General features: G+C 36.4%; 2 protein-coding genes and 1 long non-coding RNA gene across 4 annotated transcripts in view; 1 reads left to right on the top strand and 2 right to left on the bottom strand.

Moving 5' to 3' along the window:
• Nucleotides 1-1497, top strand: part of LOC140155554 (gamma-aminobutyric acid type B receptor subunit 1-like) — a 63865-nt gene extending 62368 nt beyond the window's left edge. Inside the window, exon 18 of one of the 2 annotated variants that reach the window (XM_072178436.1) lies at nt 671-1497. The gene's annotated coding sequence lies outside the window, so the exon portion shown is untranslated. Of the gene's footprint in view, nt 1-667 lie in introns of both variants that reach the window. The other variant, XM_072178437.1, reaches the window with a different exon arrangement.
• A 481-nt stretch (nt 1498-1978) lies between these two features.
• Nucleotides 1979-3568, bottom strand: LOC140154591 (alpha-2,8-sialyltransferase 8B-like). The gene is made up of 2 exons (XM_072177159.1): nt 3045-3568; nt 1979-2180 (listed from the first exon to the last, which is right to left on the bottom strand). The coding sequence occupies exons 1-2, from the start codon at nt 3566-3568 to the stop codon at nt 1979-1981; spliced, it is 726 nt and encodes a 241-aa protein (XP_072033260.1).
• A 50-nt stretch (nt 3569-3618) lies between these two features.
• LOC140155557 (uncharacterized) lies at nt 3619-14051 on the bottom strand. The gene is made up of 3 exons (XR_011859398.1): nt 13769-14051; nt 6452-6534; nt 3619-3632 (listed from the first exon to the last, which is right to left on the bottom strand). It is a non-coding gene; the product is annotated as an uncharacterized lncRNA (long non-coding RNA).
• Nucleotides 14052-19543: the final 5492 nt, after the last annotated feature.

The raw sequence follows: 19543 nt of genomic DNA, 5'->3' as shown, positions 1-19543 counted from the left end.
CCCTTTTTACGGTATTATAGTGTAGTGATATTATTAAGACAACGTTGGTAAGTACGGTATGTGTACGTACGCTCAAGTAGGCCAACTAAAAATGCCTGAAATGAAAACTAAATGACAATTTATTTTCTTTATCTAATGCTACTCTCAGAAATATAGAGTTGTTTTTCGTTTTGTACGAAGGGTAAGAGTTTTTACTTGTTAAAAATTCTCATTTCCTATATCCCGCGACATCTCAGGTCTCTTAAGGGTAAAGCTGTTAATTGATTATTGCAGGTGACCTTTTCCCGCTACATTCCTTGTTTACTCATCTTTCTTGAAATTGAATGAATAACCCGCATGTATGTTTTATAGGCTTTCTCCGGTCATGGCATGTTACTTCAACTACATTTCTTCAAGTGGTATTCCGCATGGCTTTATTCTAGGTCTTGTTCTTTTAATTATCACTGTCTGAAATCGGCAGGTTGTATGATAGACCATTTTGTTGCACCCTTTAATATGCGCGCATATGCGAACGTTGTCACTGCGCACGTTGCTGCGCCGCGAATGTGCGTATCATTGGTGTGACGTATTTAGAGTTACACATGTTTTTGGGATATAATATATACCAAAATGGTCTATTCTCCCGTAGTTTCGTTTTTAATCTGTCTAAAATTGTGTTTCTTTTCAGCAGAGAATGACACCTCAAATTGAGCGTAAAGAGAGCTCACGAAGGAGAATCGCCACAGACGATAAAGCTACAAGTACTGACGATTTAGCCAATGGATCAGCGTCAGTATGTTAATATTTATATATAACTTGTGTATTGAGGAAACGGTAAAGCTACAAGTACTGGCGATTTAGCCAATGGATCAGCGTCAGTATGTTAATATTTATAACTTGTGTATTGTCTATGAGACGATAAAGCTACAAAGTACTGACGAATTAGCCAATGAAAACCGTTCATCTTTCGTGTAAAATTGGTCATGCTTGGAACTTGTGCGTTTTTACATAATCAATTCACTGGAAGGTAGCAGCTAATGATTGTCGTTTTATTCTGTAGTTACTATATCAACAGAGAAATCACCGATATCCTTGTAAGGTTGCGTGGCATTGACTAAATGACATTCCTCAAGAATCTTCAGCTACTGTCATTTAAATGTAGGCTGTGACATCAAGTTTGGGGCCATTGAAACAAATGAGGTGTCATAATGGGCAGAAATAAATTCTGCTTCCAGTACTTTTTAAAAGTTTGTAATACGATACCCTGTTTGGAAAAATGGTCATTCGGATTAAGGGGATAGTTATTTTCTTATGTGTTTATGTATTTGTGTACATATTAGTATTATTGTCGGTGTTTGTGTTGGAGTGGGATGTGTGTGCGTAGGGGTATAGGTGCATGTGTTTTATAAGGCGTGATGGTGAGTGCGGCGAGTTAAAATGAAAAACAAATGCGGGTGTTAAATATTTGTTGTATTGTATGATATTTTGTTGTATATAAATGACTTGATAATAGATGAAGGAATGTGTCTTGTGAATTTCTAAAAAATTTACATTTTCTAGAAATTGAAGGTCAAGCTAAAGTGTAACTACATAGTTGCACGGTATTCATTAACGTGTTTTACCTATATGCCTATTATACCATGTTTTGTTTTTCTATAATAAGTAGTTAAGTTAGCTCAATCGATAAGGCGTTCGCCTACATGTGCGAGAGGTTGTGGGTTCGACTCACTCTGGCGGTGGTTAGTTCGGTCCCAAAATTGCTTGTCCCCCCTTTGGGGCTTGCCTCCCCCTTGCCAATTTGACCCTCCCCAGGGCTCAAAATTATTGCACAACCCTTAATACTGATAAATTCTATTATGTCTTGTCGAATGTCCTCGAACTACATGTAAAATCCAATGGATCTCTGTGCACTAGGCAGTAACTGTCTCAACGTAGTCTAGCCAGTGTCATCTACAGCGGTCACCCACAAATCTGAGAGCACCTTTCCTGTGTAGATCTGTCAATAGTTGATATTCGTATAGAAACGTGTGATCACTCGTTTTATAGTTAAATTTTTGCCTTCATAATAGTGATGTTGAACAGCGTCTCTATTAAGTCCTTTTGAAAATGGATAAAATCCGTAGAGCGAAATGTTATCACAGATGGCGGCTGCGAAGGTGTATAGAAAAAGTCCAGTGGTTGGAAAGTCAATGTTCCAAATCCTAAAAATAAGAAAAGAATACAAAAAGATAAAAATGTCACGGTATATTGTCGTTAATGAATCGGATAGCAACGTTTGCACAGTATTTTTTGTAGGGCCTGAGAGCACAAATTTATTCTGAATACGAGGAATGTCCTCCTGATATCAAATAATTTTCTTTTTTTTTTTCAATTCGCGATATACAAATTTTATGACACATTCTTAAAAACTGATAATCTGATATTTAACAGTCTTCAAAGTAAACTTTAGAAATCTAATGAGTATATGTAGCTGGGATATAAAGCCGTCCATCATTTGAACAGCATTTTGACATTTTGAATTGAAGATTCACATTTTCCCCCAAAAGACCTAAAAGTTTTAGGTCTTTTCAAAAAATCCAAATTATTTGATATCATCAGGACATTCCAAGTATCAAGAATGCAATTTGATGTGACTGATTTGCTCTCATGTTCCACAAAAAACACTGTGCAACCGTTGCTATCCGATCCTTTAGGCTAGTTCGAGAAGTTAATTGTTGCGAATTTATTCGAATTTTTATATCCGGTAAAAAGTTTTATGACCTCTGGCGAAAATTGAGGTCATTCTGAAGTCATTATTACGTTGTTTCGACGTCAATTTGTGAACGTATTACTCAAACGTTCCTATATTTCAAAAGTATGAATAATACGTTCACAGCTTGACCTCAAAACAACGTCATAAATGACGTTTTATTAATTAACGTCCGAAAATCAACGTCGAAAATAACGTTGTCACAACACGAATAAGAGTTCACAAATTTACGTATTTACAACGTAGATGACAACCTAAGTACAACGTAGATCACTTTTATACGACGATGTAACAACGTTGGCTGGGATGCACTTACCTTTGAGTAGTTGGAATTTGATTCTCCGGTGAATAGGCAATTCTTATTGGTAGGTGATGCTTCTTAAAAATATCATACAAGGTTGTAAGTAATTCACCTCCTTCCCTTTTTATTGACTTTGTGAACCATAAGACAGATTCATTTAAGAATCGTAATCTATCGAAGTCTTCAACACTTTTTGAATTAGTGCCATTTTTAAGCAGACTATCAACAAGCCATCTTAACCCCTGAGCGTTGATCGTCATAATGTCCGTTCTGGATCCCACATCATTAACATATTCTCTAATAGCGGCTATGTTGCTTCTGATTATGAAATCATGTGCGTCAATTTCTTTTCCACATCCACTGTCCAACAGAATTCCCCCATTACCAACCACAGCACAAGTTCTCTTATTACCGAGTCCTAAATCGTCGGTGATCTTTAACACTCGTGTTACTCGAGAGTTATTGGCTAGTTTGACATGAAGTAATTTTGTACGGTTGATCTTTTGCCTTATACGAAAATCCTCACTGAACATCCCCATTGGAACACCAGGCTTGTAGATTTGTATTGCATTTATTACACTGTATCTTTGTAGCACTCTTGATCTGGAAAAAGATTAAAGATATCATGAGAAGTTATTGAGAATTCCCAATGGATTGTATCAGACTGAGTGTACAAAGTCTTCAACACTGACTGAAGAATGATAGATTGGTGATGCCATTTTTAAGCACGGATGTCATCACATTTGTGCCTCGACTCTTATAGGTTTCATGAACAACTTCAAGCCCGCATCACTGTCCCCTACCCAGAGTGTGCCGTCCTGGCAAACTAAACACACTAAAATGCTTTGAAGCACGCGCCCTGCCACATGCTCTTATAAACCTGTTTAATTACCAATTTACATGACCAGCACTTGAATTCTATCCCTACTTTTGGGCTCGCCATGATACGAGGGCCACAGACTGCGGCTGTTATAATCATGCATAATGAGTTGAACGATCGAACTCGGGTTGGTCACTTTTTGCTTTCAAGACAAGTTCAAGCCTTAAAATTGGCTTTTACATAAATAATTGGATATATTCAGAGTTTTGAGAGAAATACATTCCCAGATCTAAGCGTCAATATCAAAAGAATATGACACCGCTATATGAATGATATGATCAGCATCTATGCACTTACACTTACTTACTTACAGGATTGATGGGATTAATTATAGGTTTAGGCCTTTTAGTACCCCATATCCATTTTGTTTCCAGTGCTGATCAATCTTTCCTTTAAACTGATTTGTAGTATTAACTCCAACAACATCTTCAAGAAGGTTATTCCACACATCTACCACTCGCTGGGAGAAGAAGAACTTCCTCAAATTCAAACCTTTCTTCAGCTGCCTTTTGAAGAGTTTGAATTTGTGACCCCTAATGCCTGTGTTATGAGACATGGTGAAAAGCTGATCTGGGTGGATATCTTCCAAGCCGTTGAGAATTTTGAAGACCTCGATCAAGTCACCTCTCAGTCGCCTGATCTCCAAGGGATACAGGTTCAGTTCTTCAAGTCTTTCTTGGTAGGGCTTCTCCCTCAGGCTTGGAACCAATTTGGTAGCTCTTCTCTGGATCTTCTCAATGGCTTTGATGTCTTTTACCAGGTAGGGGTTCCATGCCTGCACACAGTATTCTACGTGTGGGCGAATGTATGCCTTATACAAGATAGGGAAGCTCTCCATGTCAATGTGTTTGAAAGTTCTCTTAATAATCCTCAGGCTAGTCATAGCTTTGTTTGCTGCCTTTGTGCATTGCAGACTTGGTGTGCAATCGTCTGTAATGTATACACCTAGGTCTTTCTCCTCTTTAGCTGTTATGATTTCTTCTTCCCCTAGCACATAGCTTCTCTCATTGTTGTTGATTCCCATGTGCATGCACTTGCATTTGGAGGCATTAAACCGGAGGAGCCACGTATCAGACCAATCTTTGAGATGGTTTAGGTCTTCCTGGATATCATCACCTCCTTTAGAGCTGTTCTTCTGGACCCTGTTGTAAAGGTTTGTGTCATCAGCAAACATCTTTGTTTTGGACGATACCACTTCTGGCAGATCATTGACGTACAGGACGAAAAGGATTTGTCCCAATACTGAGCCCTGCGGTACGCCGCTTAGGACATCGGCCCACTCTGACAAGCCATTCCTTACTCCAACTTGTTGTTTCCTGTCTTGTAGGAAAGCTGCAATCCATTCAAGGATTTTGCCGGAGATACCATAGGCTCTCAGCTTTGACAAAAGCCTTTTATGAGGGACTGTGTCAAAGGCTTTTGAGTAATCAAGGTAGATAACATCAACTCCAAATCCTTCGTCTAAGCTGTCTGTCACATCTTCTAAGGTGGTGAGTAAATTAGACATGCATGATCTTCCACTGGTGAAACCATGTTGATCCTCTGAAAGAAGGTTGTTCTGGTTTACATGCTTGAGTATAGCATCCCTCAGTAGTGACTCCATGATCTTGCAGGGTACACTGGTAAGACTGACTGGTCTGTAATTACCTGCCTGACTCTTCGACCGCATCTTAAATATTGGGGACACTCTTGCTTGCTTCCAGTCATCTGGGATGTTACCCTCCTCCAGCAATTTTGTGAAGATCTTGAACAGGGGTACTGCCATCTCACTCTTGCATTCTTTCAAGACATAAGTATGTACTTGGTCTATTCCAGGTGATTTGTCTTCCTTCAATGCATGCAACTTCTTCTCAGCATCATCTACAGTAAACGCCGCCCCACATAATTTTTCAATGCCGGGGCACCTGTCTGGTAATGTTGGCACATCTCCATCAGGTTCATTGGTAAACACACTCTTGAAGAAGTTGTTTAAGACATTTGCTGTTTCCTTATCTGTTTTTGTCATCTCACCCTTCTCGTCTTCAAGTTGTGAAACTCCTGCTTTCACCTTCTGCTTGGCTCTAACGTAGCTGTGCCCATGCAGATACACGTGCGAAGCACTGGCTTCTAATATATTTACCTCACAAGGTCAACAATTTTCTAGTACAATGGAGCATAATCAGCATATAGTGCAGTGAAACACTATACATGCTATACAAACGTCTTTATATTGTCTGCGTGTGCGCGTCCATAGAATATTGATTCTATTAATATGGAATTAAATACAATCTCTACAGGTAGCTATCGGTTTCTAGCCAATCAGATAGGACTGCTTTTCTTGCGTTCAGATAAGCGAGCTACCTTATTACCAATCGCCCGTCGCTCACCAACGGAGTATATGCCTATTATAATAGTTGAGTATATTTTGTTAAGTGATACTTGATGGTGTTACTACAATCCCACGTGATTCATGCTGGGAAAAAAGAATTCTTTACCTACTGCAGTCGCTGTGTATGGCTACCAGAGATTGAAATTGTTTGATAAATATTTATCATCTACTCACTTGACTGAAGTTGCAGCTTGATGATTGTAGTTTTGAAAAGGCAACCTGCGAAAACCCTACTCACGTCGATGATGCTGTCATTGCTGTATAATAATAATGAAATAATAATAATAATTATAACATTAAAAACCGAATTTTATAAATCTAATGATATGTAGGCCTACTTAAAGTGTATGTAGCTGGGAGGGAAAAGCCGCGCGTCCATCATTTTAAATTTTTCGTATTGAAGATATGTTTTTTCCCCCTAAAGACATATTTAGGTGTTTGGGGTAAAAATGTCCCGGAAAAATGTATATCTTCAATATGAAAATTTGTCTTATATCGCGAATTTAAATCTATAAAAAAAATCAAAATTATTTGATATCAGAAAGTTCCTCGTATTAAAGAATGCAATTTGGTATATCTGCTGTGCTCTCAGGCCCCACAAAAATACTGTGCAAAGGTGTGTGACCCCTTAAAAAGTGTTTTTTGAATGTTAGGCCCATTATGCCTATATAACCCGACATTTAAACGTTTTCTGACAACCATTCATTGCGATAACGTTTTGTGTTTGCTGTGTAAGGGGAGTTCAATCAATGGGAATCTCATCTAAGACCCTTTCAAAGAACCACTTTCCAGAAGAGGCAGGAAAAGGAGAAGGGAAAGAAGGAGGAAGAAGAAAGAAATCTAAATCGCACTGGGAGTTTTAGATTCGGACTAGAGCAGTGGTTTTCAGATTCAGGTGAGCACAGTGTCGGACTGAAACAGCGTAAGTGTTTTCTAGATTCGGACTAACACAGTGGGGGCACAGTGGTTTTCACTTTTTTTCGGACTGGCTGGCGTAGTGTAGACCTGAGACTAGTAGGCCTATACCTGGTATACTAGTCTTAAGTGTAGACTACGCTACGTAGGACTGAAGCATTAGAACTACTGTCTGTCCAATTAGCTTAGAGACGGTTTTTGTTACTTATTTAAATATAATTTCGATAAAAAAAAAGAAGTCATGAAAGAAAAGTTGTTAGTGACTTTTAGACCTAATAAGGTTTTCTTGTTTCAAAGATATTTGGTAACATTATAACCACAAATCTATTGAAATTTGAGCAACATCACGGCAAATTTGAAAATGATCAGTGAAATGTTGGGTACCATTTACCAAATACGTATTTGGACGGTTCCATTATTTTACTTCCAAGATACGGATGTGACGGTCAAAAATAAGAAAACTTATTTTCGATCAATAGCCTGCGGTACACAGGTAGGCCTCAGATAATGTAGAAGACAAGGTTTCTACGTCGGCACGCATACTGATAAAAGTGGTTTTCCAAGTAAAGTGTTGGAACTTTGAAAGACTTTTGTCTGACACGGCGTTTATTTTATAGGCCTATTGGTCCAACGGTGCCTGATATGCTGGAAATTTGTTTAGTGTGTAAATTAATTAACCGGATGGGACATAATTTATGGGTATTTATTGGTAAATACCACCAAGGATATAGAAAATACAAATACAAATTTACTCTTAAAATGTGTGCTAAATATATTTAATCCAGAATTGTAACAAAAAGCTGACGGATATCAATCCAAGCAAGTTTTCTGACAATCCAACAATCAATATTCAGTTGACCTCAGATAAAGGCCCTAACTTGGAAATTTTCCCCGCTGAAAGATGATAACACCCACCAAATTTCATTCAGGGGGTACTACACCCCTCGATAAATGTGTGTCTATTTTTGCATTTTCTCAAAAACTAATAACACAGTGGTAACAAAAGTTATGTATATTATAGGGCAAGGAATCCAATTACTACACTGGAATTTCAGTGACCCAAGATAAGTGGTTTGTTATTTATGATAAAAAATAAGGTACCGCTAGCATGTACCTCGTTTTCTATCATTATTATACTGAACCGCTTGTCTTGAGTCACTGAAATTTCAATGTAGTAATTGGATTCCTTGCCCCAATAATATACATAATTTTATTACCAGTGTATTATTATTTTTGAGAAAAATGCAAAAATAGTCACAAATTTACCACAGGGTGTAGTACCCCTTAACGTCTAAAAATCCAACAGCAGACCTCAGATGACCTTGACATGACCTTGAATATGTTTGGCGCTTAATTGAATACCTGAGTGGAAGAAGGGCCCAACTCCATCAAAACTGTTTTTGAGATATTAAGGAAATAACTTATTATTTGGAAAAGTTTTATAGGCAGAATGTTTTCATCTTCAGTGGACCTTTAATACATGAATATACAATATTACATACATTCAAAATTAAATATGATGTTTCCATGGCAACGATACAGGTCTTAATACGAACTGGAGTTGGGCCCTTCTTCCACTAATATACTGCAACTGCCAGTTTCGTAAGCAGATGTGTTATAAATAGAATAGAAATTTGGTAATTATCCATTAATTGCACAGGTAGAAGCATGTCAAGAAGTATTATTGTAGTAAAAAGCAGATTTCATGGATGAACAAAATTCCTGTTTAACCCAATATTTGTGGAAGAAGGCCTTTCTTCCATGAAAACCATGATTAAGTGTACTTGAAAGACTATTTGGAGAGTTGATTTTGGCTCATCTTTCACACACAAGGAAGAACAATCTGCTGGCAATAAAATGCTGGGTCTAACTCATTTTTGTAAAAAATTGGAGTTGGGCCCTTCTTCCACTCAGGTATTCAATTGTGATCATATCCACCATGTTTCATGGAAATGCTCAATTGACCAAATATGACCTTGACATTACTTTAAATTGTGGGCGCTCAATAATATTGTGATCACATCAAGCAAAGTTTCACGACAATCTATGAAATTTTTCGTGCTAACATCTACCATGTTTGATGACAATCCAAAAGACCATCAATAATGTTACATGCGCCCTTTATAACAACAAATCAAACATTAACTCCTATCCTAAAATTTTCTATCAACTCTCTAATTCATAACTCCAAAATTGTCCGTCTTTTTTATTAATTTTCTATCTTTTACCAATGTTTAATACTATGTGACTTTTTAAGTTTATAAATAGCTAAAACTGAAAAAAAAAATGGGTCGCATTAGATCGATTTAGGGGTCTTTTAGAGCTGAAACTAAGGGTCTTTCAGCGCGATGTTTTGGCAAAATTCAGGGGTCTGTGGGGAACCGCGCTGTCCAAAAGCTGGGGTCTCTACCCGTATGACCATTGTGTTAGGTCCCCCCTCAAGCATTAAAAGAGAGCAATGTAGTAACAATGTTAAAACAAACATGACAAAAGAGCGTTAGACCTAATATAAACCATGAACCATTCAACAAGCTAGCTTGTCAGATACATGCCTACATGTGAATATCATCATTTATATACAGGCCTACCGTAAAACCCCGTCTACAAGCATATGCTTCTGATGAAAGCTACATTAATCCAGTCGCCATTATGGAGTTTGAGCAAATAAATTACGGATCCAAGCATATACAAACAAGTATTATTTTTAAGACCGATCAATTCTCGCTATTCGCAATAAGGGCGCCGCCAGCGGTTTGCGATGTAATCGTGATGTATCATGGGAAAATCGTGATGTATCATGGGAAAAGGTCGACATCAAGTCCGCGCAATACGAATATTACCATGCTATTACATAGGAACACGTGACAATATATTTTAGTTTGTCAATATAACGGTATTACACGCAAATCGATAGAGAAAAAATTAATTGTGCACATTTCAAATCACATTATTAAGTATTATTGAGTATCGATTCGCGTGTAACACCTTTATTTTGACAAACTAAAAAATATTGTCACGTGTTCCTATGTAATAGCATGGTAATATTCGTATTGCGCGGACTTGATGTCGACCTTTTCCCATGATACATCACGATTACATCGCAAAAACCGCTGGCGGCGCCCTTATTGCGAATAGCGAGAATTGTATTGGTATATTAACGCTTGCTTCGAATTAATTAAGCTTTTATAAAAAACACTATATATGCTTGTAGACGGGGTTTTACGGTATACTACGAATCATCAGACTGCTTGTTAACAAAATCAACACTTATAATCGTCACCTTCATAACCAAAATGTTTCTCATTTGCAAATTTGATTTTCTGAGTAATAAACCCATAAATAGTTGACATGATTAATCAAATTTCCAGTCGCATTCTTCATTAACTTGTGGAATACATATCTTTTGATGTAATGAAGTTAATGAAGAATGGCGGCTGGAAATTTGATTAATTATGGGTTTATTACTCAGAAAATCAAATTTGCAAATGAGAAACATGTAATAATGACCTAGGCATTTTGGTTATGAGGGTGATGTAATGAAATGTTAATAATTTTCCGTGTTGAAAAATATAGGCCTACCAACGTTGTTTCATCAAAACCATCGTGCTATCTACTGATGATAGTTATCATGGTTCCCGGTCATGGTTATACATTTTCTAGACACAAACTGTGTGATGTTGTGCAATAGGTTGTATTATGTAATTCATTAGAGAATGAATTTGGAGAAAACCTTCTGATAATTACAAACACTCGCTGAGCAGCAAGACCTTCCCTCTAAGCTTTTAATCCGATAAGCCGATTATCTATTTGTTTTCATGAATTGGAAGACATTCTTTGATGTATTACTGAGCTCAATCATCTGAAATTACTGGAGCGTGAGCCACCCATGCTGGTGGCTCAGCATAGTATTTTATTAACAGAAGGTTTTCTCCCAATTCGTTTCCTAATGAGTACATTATATCAAATATTTTTTGTATTCTATTCCGACTCATCTCATAATTCTGATCTCAAATGAACAGGTATTTTTCATAAACCTAATATCGAGTGAGGTCTGCCTATATTGTAGAAATCTTCTCTTTTTCCTCGCTCTGCCATTTCCTCGCTTTGAATGTGTATTTCCTGGTCACTTCCTCGCAAGACTGGACAGGTGAAATAGCCAAATAGTGCAAACACAAATCGTGCTGGCACATCAAATTGCAATGGGAGCACATAATTTGTCATAAACAGTATAATATATCTATAGGTAGTAGGCCTATGGGGGAGCGTGGCGCAATGGTTAGGGTACTTGCCTTTAGTGCATGAGGTCCCGGGTTCAACTCCCGGCGGCGGCGATTTGCTGGGATATTGACTTGGAAAAAAAGTCTGAAATTAATTATTGGCAACCTCTGTATCCCATATTAACTTCAGATTTCCGTTTTCCCCATGGTTCATTTAGAATTGGGTAAATGAATCATGAAAGTACTCCGTCCTTCGGAGGGGACGTTAAACCGTCAGTCCCGTGTGCAGAGCAGAGAGCCATACCTGTACATGTATCTCGCAGCTAGGGTGTTAACCCCAATGGAAATAAGCTTCAATAGAGGCTTTCTTGGGTTTATTTATCCAGGGTTGTCAAAACCCGAACAATTCAAATCAAATCAAAAACCATGTTCATGGTCATTTCAAGTAAACACAATGCTGTATTTGGATGGCATTTGAAAGTAGCAGGATTTTCCATATAAACATCAAGTATGGTTTAGATAAGAAACGTATAAAAAACGTATAAAAGACGTATAAAGTTGTTCTCTAAAACAGAGTTTTCTCGATCTCAGTAACCAGATATCGCAGCGAGTGAAATGTTGGTGCATTTGATGTAGCTTAACATTTTCTTTGTGTGTTTATACAAATTTTTAGAATAAATTTGAAAATCATTCGTTTAAAGCCTTTTTTCGCACCATGTTCACAAGATCAAAAACGCGTTCCAAATGAAAATTTATAAAATACCATAGAAAAATTGCAGAAACCGGCTTCCCCCACCCCGGCATCCCCTATCATGCTTGCCCCCTCCCTCTCCCTCCCTATCCCTGTAACATAGAATGACTCACGTGCCACGGTTTCATATGTTCGTGGTCATTTTGCATTTCTGTATAACTACTGAAGTTTTAAAACGTTTTGTATGAAAACCCACTGCAACAATATGTTTTCAAAATGTTATTGTAAAATATTTTTTGCAAACATATTTTGCCAAAATTTTGTTAACACTTAGGTCTAAATAACATCATGTTAGAATAAATAGGTTATCAACAAATGTTTTTGAATGTTATGAAAACGTTTTATACCTTCTATATAGGGCCTACCCTTTATATAACCCGACATTTAAACGTTTTCTGGCAACCTTTTCCGAATGAAGTCGAAAACGTTTTGTGTTTGCTGGGAGTGGTAGCTGGCCTCCCATATGATATGTCCTGATTAATTTACACTGCATCGTAGCAGGCCTATACGACCCAGAATTGTCAACATTTAATTATTACGTTTCTAGCAGGGAGGACAAATTACGGAAAATATAAGATTATTGCAATATATTCATTAGTAGATAATTTTGAATACGGTTTGTAATATTTGTTTATGATAAAAATTAGCCATTTTGATGAGGAAATAATGTCACATTCTTCCGATGTTTTATACAAACGTATAATCGAGTATTTTTACCCAGCTTTCCCCTAAACGTCATTGATCTTTTGGTTTGTTCCCTAATACAGAACGGCTTCGAGACCGATATCATCAATAAGTTACCGAATTATTGTAAATTTTAATTGTATTACTCAGCATATTATATATGCACAAAGGATATAGAACGGCCTGCAGACTGATATCATGCGTAAATTTTTGAGTTATTGTTAACATGGTTAACAGGGTTTAGTGTTGGTAAGCAGGGTACCTATTTTACGCGAATATGTGACCCGTCACATCAAACCAGCGGCAGAAAGGAAAATGGAGATTTTTAAATGACACCTTACTTGTTGAAATCAGATACAGTAAAAATGTTTTATGAGGCAAAACAAGCTCAAATTTTTTTATTTTCTTTATATTTTTTCATCTTCTTTCCATTGTTATCGCTCATTAATTCGTTAAGCAATTATATCGTCAAATTGGAATTTCGTTCTGGTGTACCAGAACGAAATTACAACACTTGACCACTGGCCTATGGAGCAACATAAATCGGAATCAACTAAAATTTGGGGAATAAGCTTTTTTCGTGGATATCTATACTGAAAAATGTCATAAAAAGAGGATACTAGGATTACCACTAAATTTTCCTTTATTATAAGCATGTTTATTTAGAAGGCCTATTAGCATGATATAAAAGTATGCAAAGATAAAAAAAAAAGCATGATACACAAGTGTACCATCATCTGAGAACAAGAATATATACAATTATAGACCTTTAGACTTAGCATAATAACATAGCAATGATAAGTACAATGATTAGCAAAGTTAACTTTTCCCCGATTATATTTATTATTATCATTGTTTAATATAGGCCTATAGTACTATTTTTAACACTACAGTTTCCAAAAATACAATTCAGTCTTAACTTACCGGCATAAGCCACTATCTTTCTTGTCACGCGAAATAGCCGCCATTGTAGCCGTAAACATATCCGTGTATGAATGGGCGATTAATATAATCGTTAAAAACAAATAAAATCCAGTTATCAAGATAAATATTCTCAAACCACAAGTCTGATATATACAAGGAGCACAATAAGATGATATTGTTTTATATTCAGCTGAAGATGCCATGGCAGTCAGTCAGTACTAGTTTCTGATTATTTTCAACAACTCCTGTAACATTTTTATACCATGCAAGTCATTAGTAATTCGTATGTAGTCCGACGAGTAGGACCTTTTATTTCTAAGTTACCAGACTATACACTTTTCACACTATGATCACTATCTCACATGGCGCAAGAAAGACGAATCGCGAAAGTCCAGTGACCGCGCCCCCCCAAGGAGGATAGTGGACTTTTGTGGTTAATCTTTCTTGAGCGATCAGAGTTAGAGTATAGTTGGTAAACTAAGAAAAAAACAGGTCCTACTCGTCGGACTATTCGTATGTCATAGTCATCTGAAAGTTTCTAGAAACACCGCAAGCCCCACCAGTTTGCAGTGCTTGTGGACATTGACCGCTACATCCAAATGCCATCATATTGTGCTCTTAGGCAAGGCACTTTACCTTACTAGCTTCTCTCTACCCAGGGGTGAAATGGGGAGCTGTTATGAATATTGTCCATTGAGCGCCGCCCATGATGCCTTGGGTATTGTATGGCACCTGCCATATTCTAAAGACACCCAAATGAATGTAAAGCACTTTAGGTACACGTGCACATGTGAAAGGCGCTGTATAAATACCAATATTTATTTTATTTATAGAGTTGGCTCAATGCTTTGGTCTTCGGTTTTTTATTGAGTTTTGTCATGATTAATGGACATAGTCGCTCCTTACAGGCACGATATGCGACCTGTATCATTGATTAATTGATTGCTTGAACATAATTATATAGTAAATTATTAACAGCCTAGTGCAGTCATCTGGTATTTCAATGACTCATAAGTTCCTCCTAATACTTTTTAGGATAAGTCAAAATATATTTTACGAAATGTAAAAATGTAAAAAGATATGTATAGTCTTATTTGTTTTACACATGTGGACCAATTTATAGCGTTACACGTCATTGTGTTCAGTCACAAAGGTTATTAATTGTATTAGAAAAGAGGCTGTTTTAAAAGTTCCACCTGAGTCCTTAGCCGTCTTTAACAAACACATGAATAATAATAATAATAATGGAGCGTATTTATACCGCGCAAAAATCATCAAAAAGATCTCAGGGCGCGAATAGACCTGGCCTACTGTATTATTTGAGAGCTGACACCTCTGGACTCAGATGCAACTTTTAACACTGTTTAAAACGGTCTCTTTTTTTTAAAATAAAGAACCATTGTGACTGAAAGCAATGACGTGTGACGCTATAATTTGGTCCATATGTGTAAATCAAATACGGCTTTTTACACATTTACATTTTGTCAAATATTTTTCGATTTATTTAACAAAGTATTTAAGGGGGAACTTAAGTTGTGTACCCTATAGCATCAAGCTAAATGCTATCTTCAGTAGATAGCATTAACCAAAGGCTATCTTCAGTATATAGTATGAGGCAAAAGGCTATCTTCAGTAGAAAGCATCAACCGAAGGCTATCTTCAGTAGATAGCCTCAAGTAAAAAGAATCTCCAGTAGATAGCATCAATATGGTGCGAGAGGTTGCAGGTTCGAACCCTCGTGGAAAAATTGAGTTAGCTTGAAATTCCCCTGGACAAGGAACTTACTGCTAATTGTCTTGTTGTATCCCATACGAAACTCGGGGAGCTGATCCTGGTTGCGATGGTTATTTGTGGAATGTCTAGGGTGTGCAGGGTGTGCGCTTTTGAAGCAGCAAAGTCCATGATTTGTTGTTAAATCGTTTGTGGAATGATGTGGGCCGTAGTGGTCAGCTACAACCTGTAAAGTGTGCTGAGGCTTGTGGATCAACGTATAGGCTTTGTGCCTGTGCGTATAGCGCACTATAAATCACTGTGCTTTTTTTTTTTAATCTTCAGTAAATAACATTAAGCAAAAGGAATCTTCAGTAGATAGCATCAAATTTCAAAAGGTACTCTTAGTAGATAACATCAACCAAAGGCTATCTTCAGTAGATAGTATGAGGCAAAAGGCTATCTTCAGTAGATAGCATCAAGCAAAATGCTATCTTCAGTAGATAGCATCAAACGAAAGGCTATCTTCAGTAGATAGTATGAGGCAAAAGGCTATCTTCAGTAGATAGCATCAAGCAAAATGATGTCTTCTGTAGACAGCATCAAGCAAGCAAAATGCTATAATCAGTAGATAACATCAAGCAAAAGATAATCTTCAGTAGATAGCATTTACCAAAGGCTATCTTCAGTATATAGCATTAAGGAAAAAGCTATATTCAGTAGATAGCATCAAGCAAAATACTATCTTCAGTTGCAGCCTTATGGGTCACAGGGCCCGAAGAGGATAGGTAGGTAAAATGCTATATTCAGTAGATAGCATCAGACAAAAGGATATCTTCAGTAGATAACATCAAGCAAAAGGTAATATTCAGTAGATATCATGGACCAAGGGCTACCTTCAGTAAATAGTATGAGGCAAAAGGCTATTTTTAGTAGATAGCTTTCAAGCAAATGGTAATATTCAGTAGATAGCATCAAGCAAAAGGCTATCTACAGTAATACAGTAGATAGCATTAACAAATGGCTACTTTTGGAAGAAAGTCTCAAGCAATATGCAATTTTCAGTAGATAGCATCAAGCAATATGCAATTTTCAGTAGATAGCATCAAGCAAAATGCTATCTATAGCAGATAGCATCAACCAAAGGCTATCTTCAGAAGATAGTATGAGGCAAAATGCTATCTTCAGTAGATAACATCAAGCAAAAGGTAATCTTCAATAGATAGCATCAAGCAAAATGCCATCTTCCGTAGATAACAGCAAATTTCAAAAGGTACTCTTAGTAGATAACATCAACCAAAGGCTATCTTCAGTAGATAGTATGAGGCAAAAGGCTATCTTCAGTAGATAGCATCAAGCAAAATGCTATCTTCAGTAGATAGCATCAAACGAAAGGCTATCTTCAGCAAATAACATCAATCAAAAGGTGAATCGTCAGTAGATATCATCAACCAAAGGCTTTCTTAAGCATTTTGAAAAATATTGAGGGCATCCTCCTCAGCAAATGTTATAATATGGCTTTAAACTCACATATGGATAATTTCTTGGAATAATAATGAATGAGCAGATTTGGATGTAAGACGGCACCCATCAGTGCCAGGAATTTTATTATTAGCTAAACTTTTTAAGTAGTTTTACATTCCTCCACATCTAAAAAAATAGTCAAACTTCAAACAATTAACTTCGCTTATCTATTAATTTTATTTCTAAAAAATAGCTGATCATAATGTACGATCTTAAAATATAAAATTGGTTACATTTTTTTAAACCCGCTTTTTTGGCATGATTGTAATGTTTACAAATATCCAATTTATACCTAAATGAAATCAGCCAACTTTGTTATGTTTGTCAGATCAACCGAGTAATTTGTCGCCCCCAAGACATAGTGGCGTATCAGCCATTTTTGACAAAATGAGTTAAGATCAGTTTCATAATCTATGTATAAAGCTCTACATTCTGAGAAACTTTCAAGACATACATGTCATTAATTAATAAAGTATTATCACTAATTAGGTTTGGCGTATCTCACTCAATGGAATTATTGTGTTACAACATTCCCCTTGTTTTGGGCGACATAGTGGCGTATCAGTGACATACGCCACTATGTCGCAAATATGTGACATACACCACTATTTTGGTATATCGCGGCTGTTTGGCCAATATGGATATGAATTCAACTATTATTCGACATACTGGCGTATCACGTGTCGTATGTCAATTTTGAATGGAGAATAATTTTTCAAAAAATTTGACATACTGGCGTTTAATGACTAATTTCAATTAATTGGTGAATGACAACAATGTATTTTATACATTAAATGTAACTTAAATATTTATATTTTCATATCCATTCAAGAAAAGGGGACATTTTAATCGAGGCAATGTATGACAAACGGTTAAAAGTTGCAAAAACTTCAGATGCAATTATCTCAAAATGGCCATTTTCGTGATACGCCACTATGTCCTGCGGGCGACGAATTATTTTGGCTTAAAATGGACAGAAACTTTTCCTGACAGTTATTACTAATATCATTTCAGCATTTTACAAAATTAAAATTGGATTGAAATTGTACATTATGGCTCTGAAAATATAAAGCGCTTGGTAAAAATTCTTGCCTCCTCCGGTTATCTTAGGCTATTTAAGGGCTAGGGTATGAACGTTTGGACAGTATTTATTGTGGGACATTAGAGCACATCAGACATATCGAATTGCATTCTGAATACGAAGAATGTACTTCTGATATCAAATAATTTTCAAATTTACAATGTAATACACATTTTATGGCAAATGATTAAAAATTGATATTTAACAGTACCGTACTCAAGTAAACTTTATAAATCTGATGATTTATACTTAAAGTGTATGTAGGTGGGATGAAAAGCCGACGATCAATTGAAAATTTTGACCTTTTATTGAAGATATGAATTTTTTCCCGTGTTTGGTGTTTGGGGAAAAAATCCATATCTTCAACATGAAAGGTCAAAATTTTCAATTGATCGTCGGCTTTTCCTCCCAGCTACATATACTTTAAGAATATATCATTAGATTTGTAAAATTTACTTCGAGGACTGTTATATATCAAAAATGTGAAAAATATCAAATTTGAATAATTTGTCATAAAATTTGTATTATATCATGAATTTCAAAAAATGAAAATTATTTGATATCAGAAAGACATTCTTCGTATTCAGAATGCAATTTGATACGTCTGATGTGCTCTCATGTCCCACAAAAAATACTGTTGAAACGCTCATTCCAGATCCCTTAAGGCAATTAATTTAATGCCCATGTGATTTGACCAATGGGTGATGCCATACCAAGACCACCAAGTGATCAGTAGATGTGCTACAATGCTAAGAGATAGGAACTTTTCAGACAAATATCATAGAAATTACAACAAATGTATAAGGCTAATTCATTACACATTGGGAGATTCTAAAATTTTTGTATGTTTTCAAGAACTAAATTTTAGAAGTCTTTTCCCGATAGGGAAAAAGATTATCGAAGGAAACTCTTACAATAATACTTAAGTTGAAAAAAAAGTTGGTAAGCAATCTGGACACACAAGCCACGTTTCCAATTGAAATACAGTAAGACCACCTGTTGTGTCAAAGGTCACTTTTCCAAACTTCCTGTCTATAGTTGGTAATTTAAATATTATTTGTCATTGTATTTCTAAATGTAATGATGAGAAAAGGAAAAGAAAATGAAAGGACAGGACAGGACAGGAAAGGAAAGGAAAGGACAGGACAGGACAGGACAGGAAAGGAAAGGAAAGGAAAGGAAAGGAAAGGAAAATCACAAAATTTTATTTAACTTTACTCAAGGAAAGTATACAGACTATACAAGTTGAATGTCAGCGCCTATCTTGTACCGTATAGGTATTAAATTAAGTGCCTTTCTTTAAATAGCCTAAGATTACTGTCTTCTCTGATATCTTTTGGATTTTCTACAAGTACTTTTTAAACAAGAAATAGTTCTCTCATGAAAGTTCATCTGTGTTGGTATAAATCATGATTTTGATTTAAACTTTTGATCCAAACAAAGAAACGTAGGAGTCTACG

Source organism: Amphiura filiformis, chromosome 6 (assembly GCF_039555335.1).
Source record: "Amphiura filiformis chromosome 6, Afil_fr2py, whole genome shotgun sequence".
Classification (NCBI taxonomy): domain Eukaryota; kingdom Metazoa; phylum Echinodermata; class Ophiuroidea; order Amphilepidida; family Amphiuridae; genus Amphiura; species Amphiura filiformis.
Note: the sequence above shows the minus strand (reverse complement) of the source record. Positions and strands in the feature narration are given on the sequence as shown.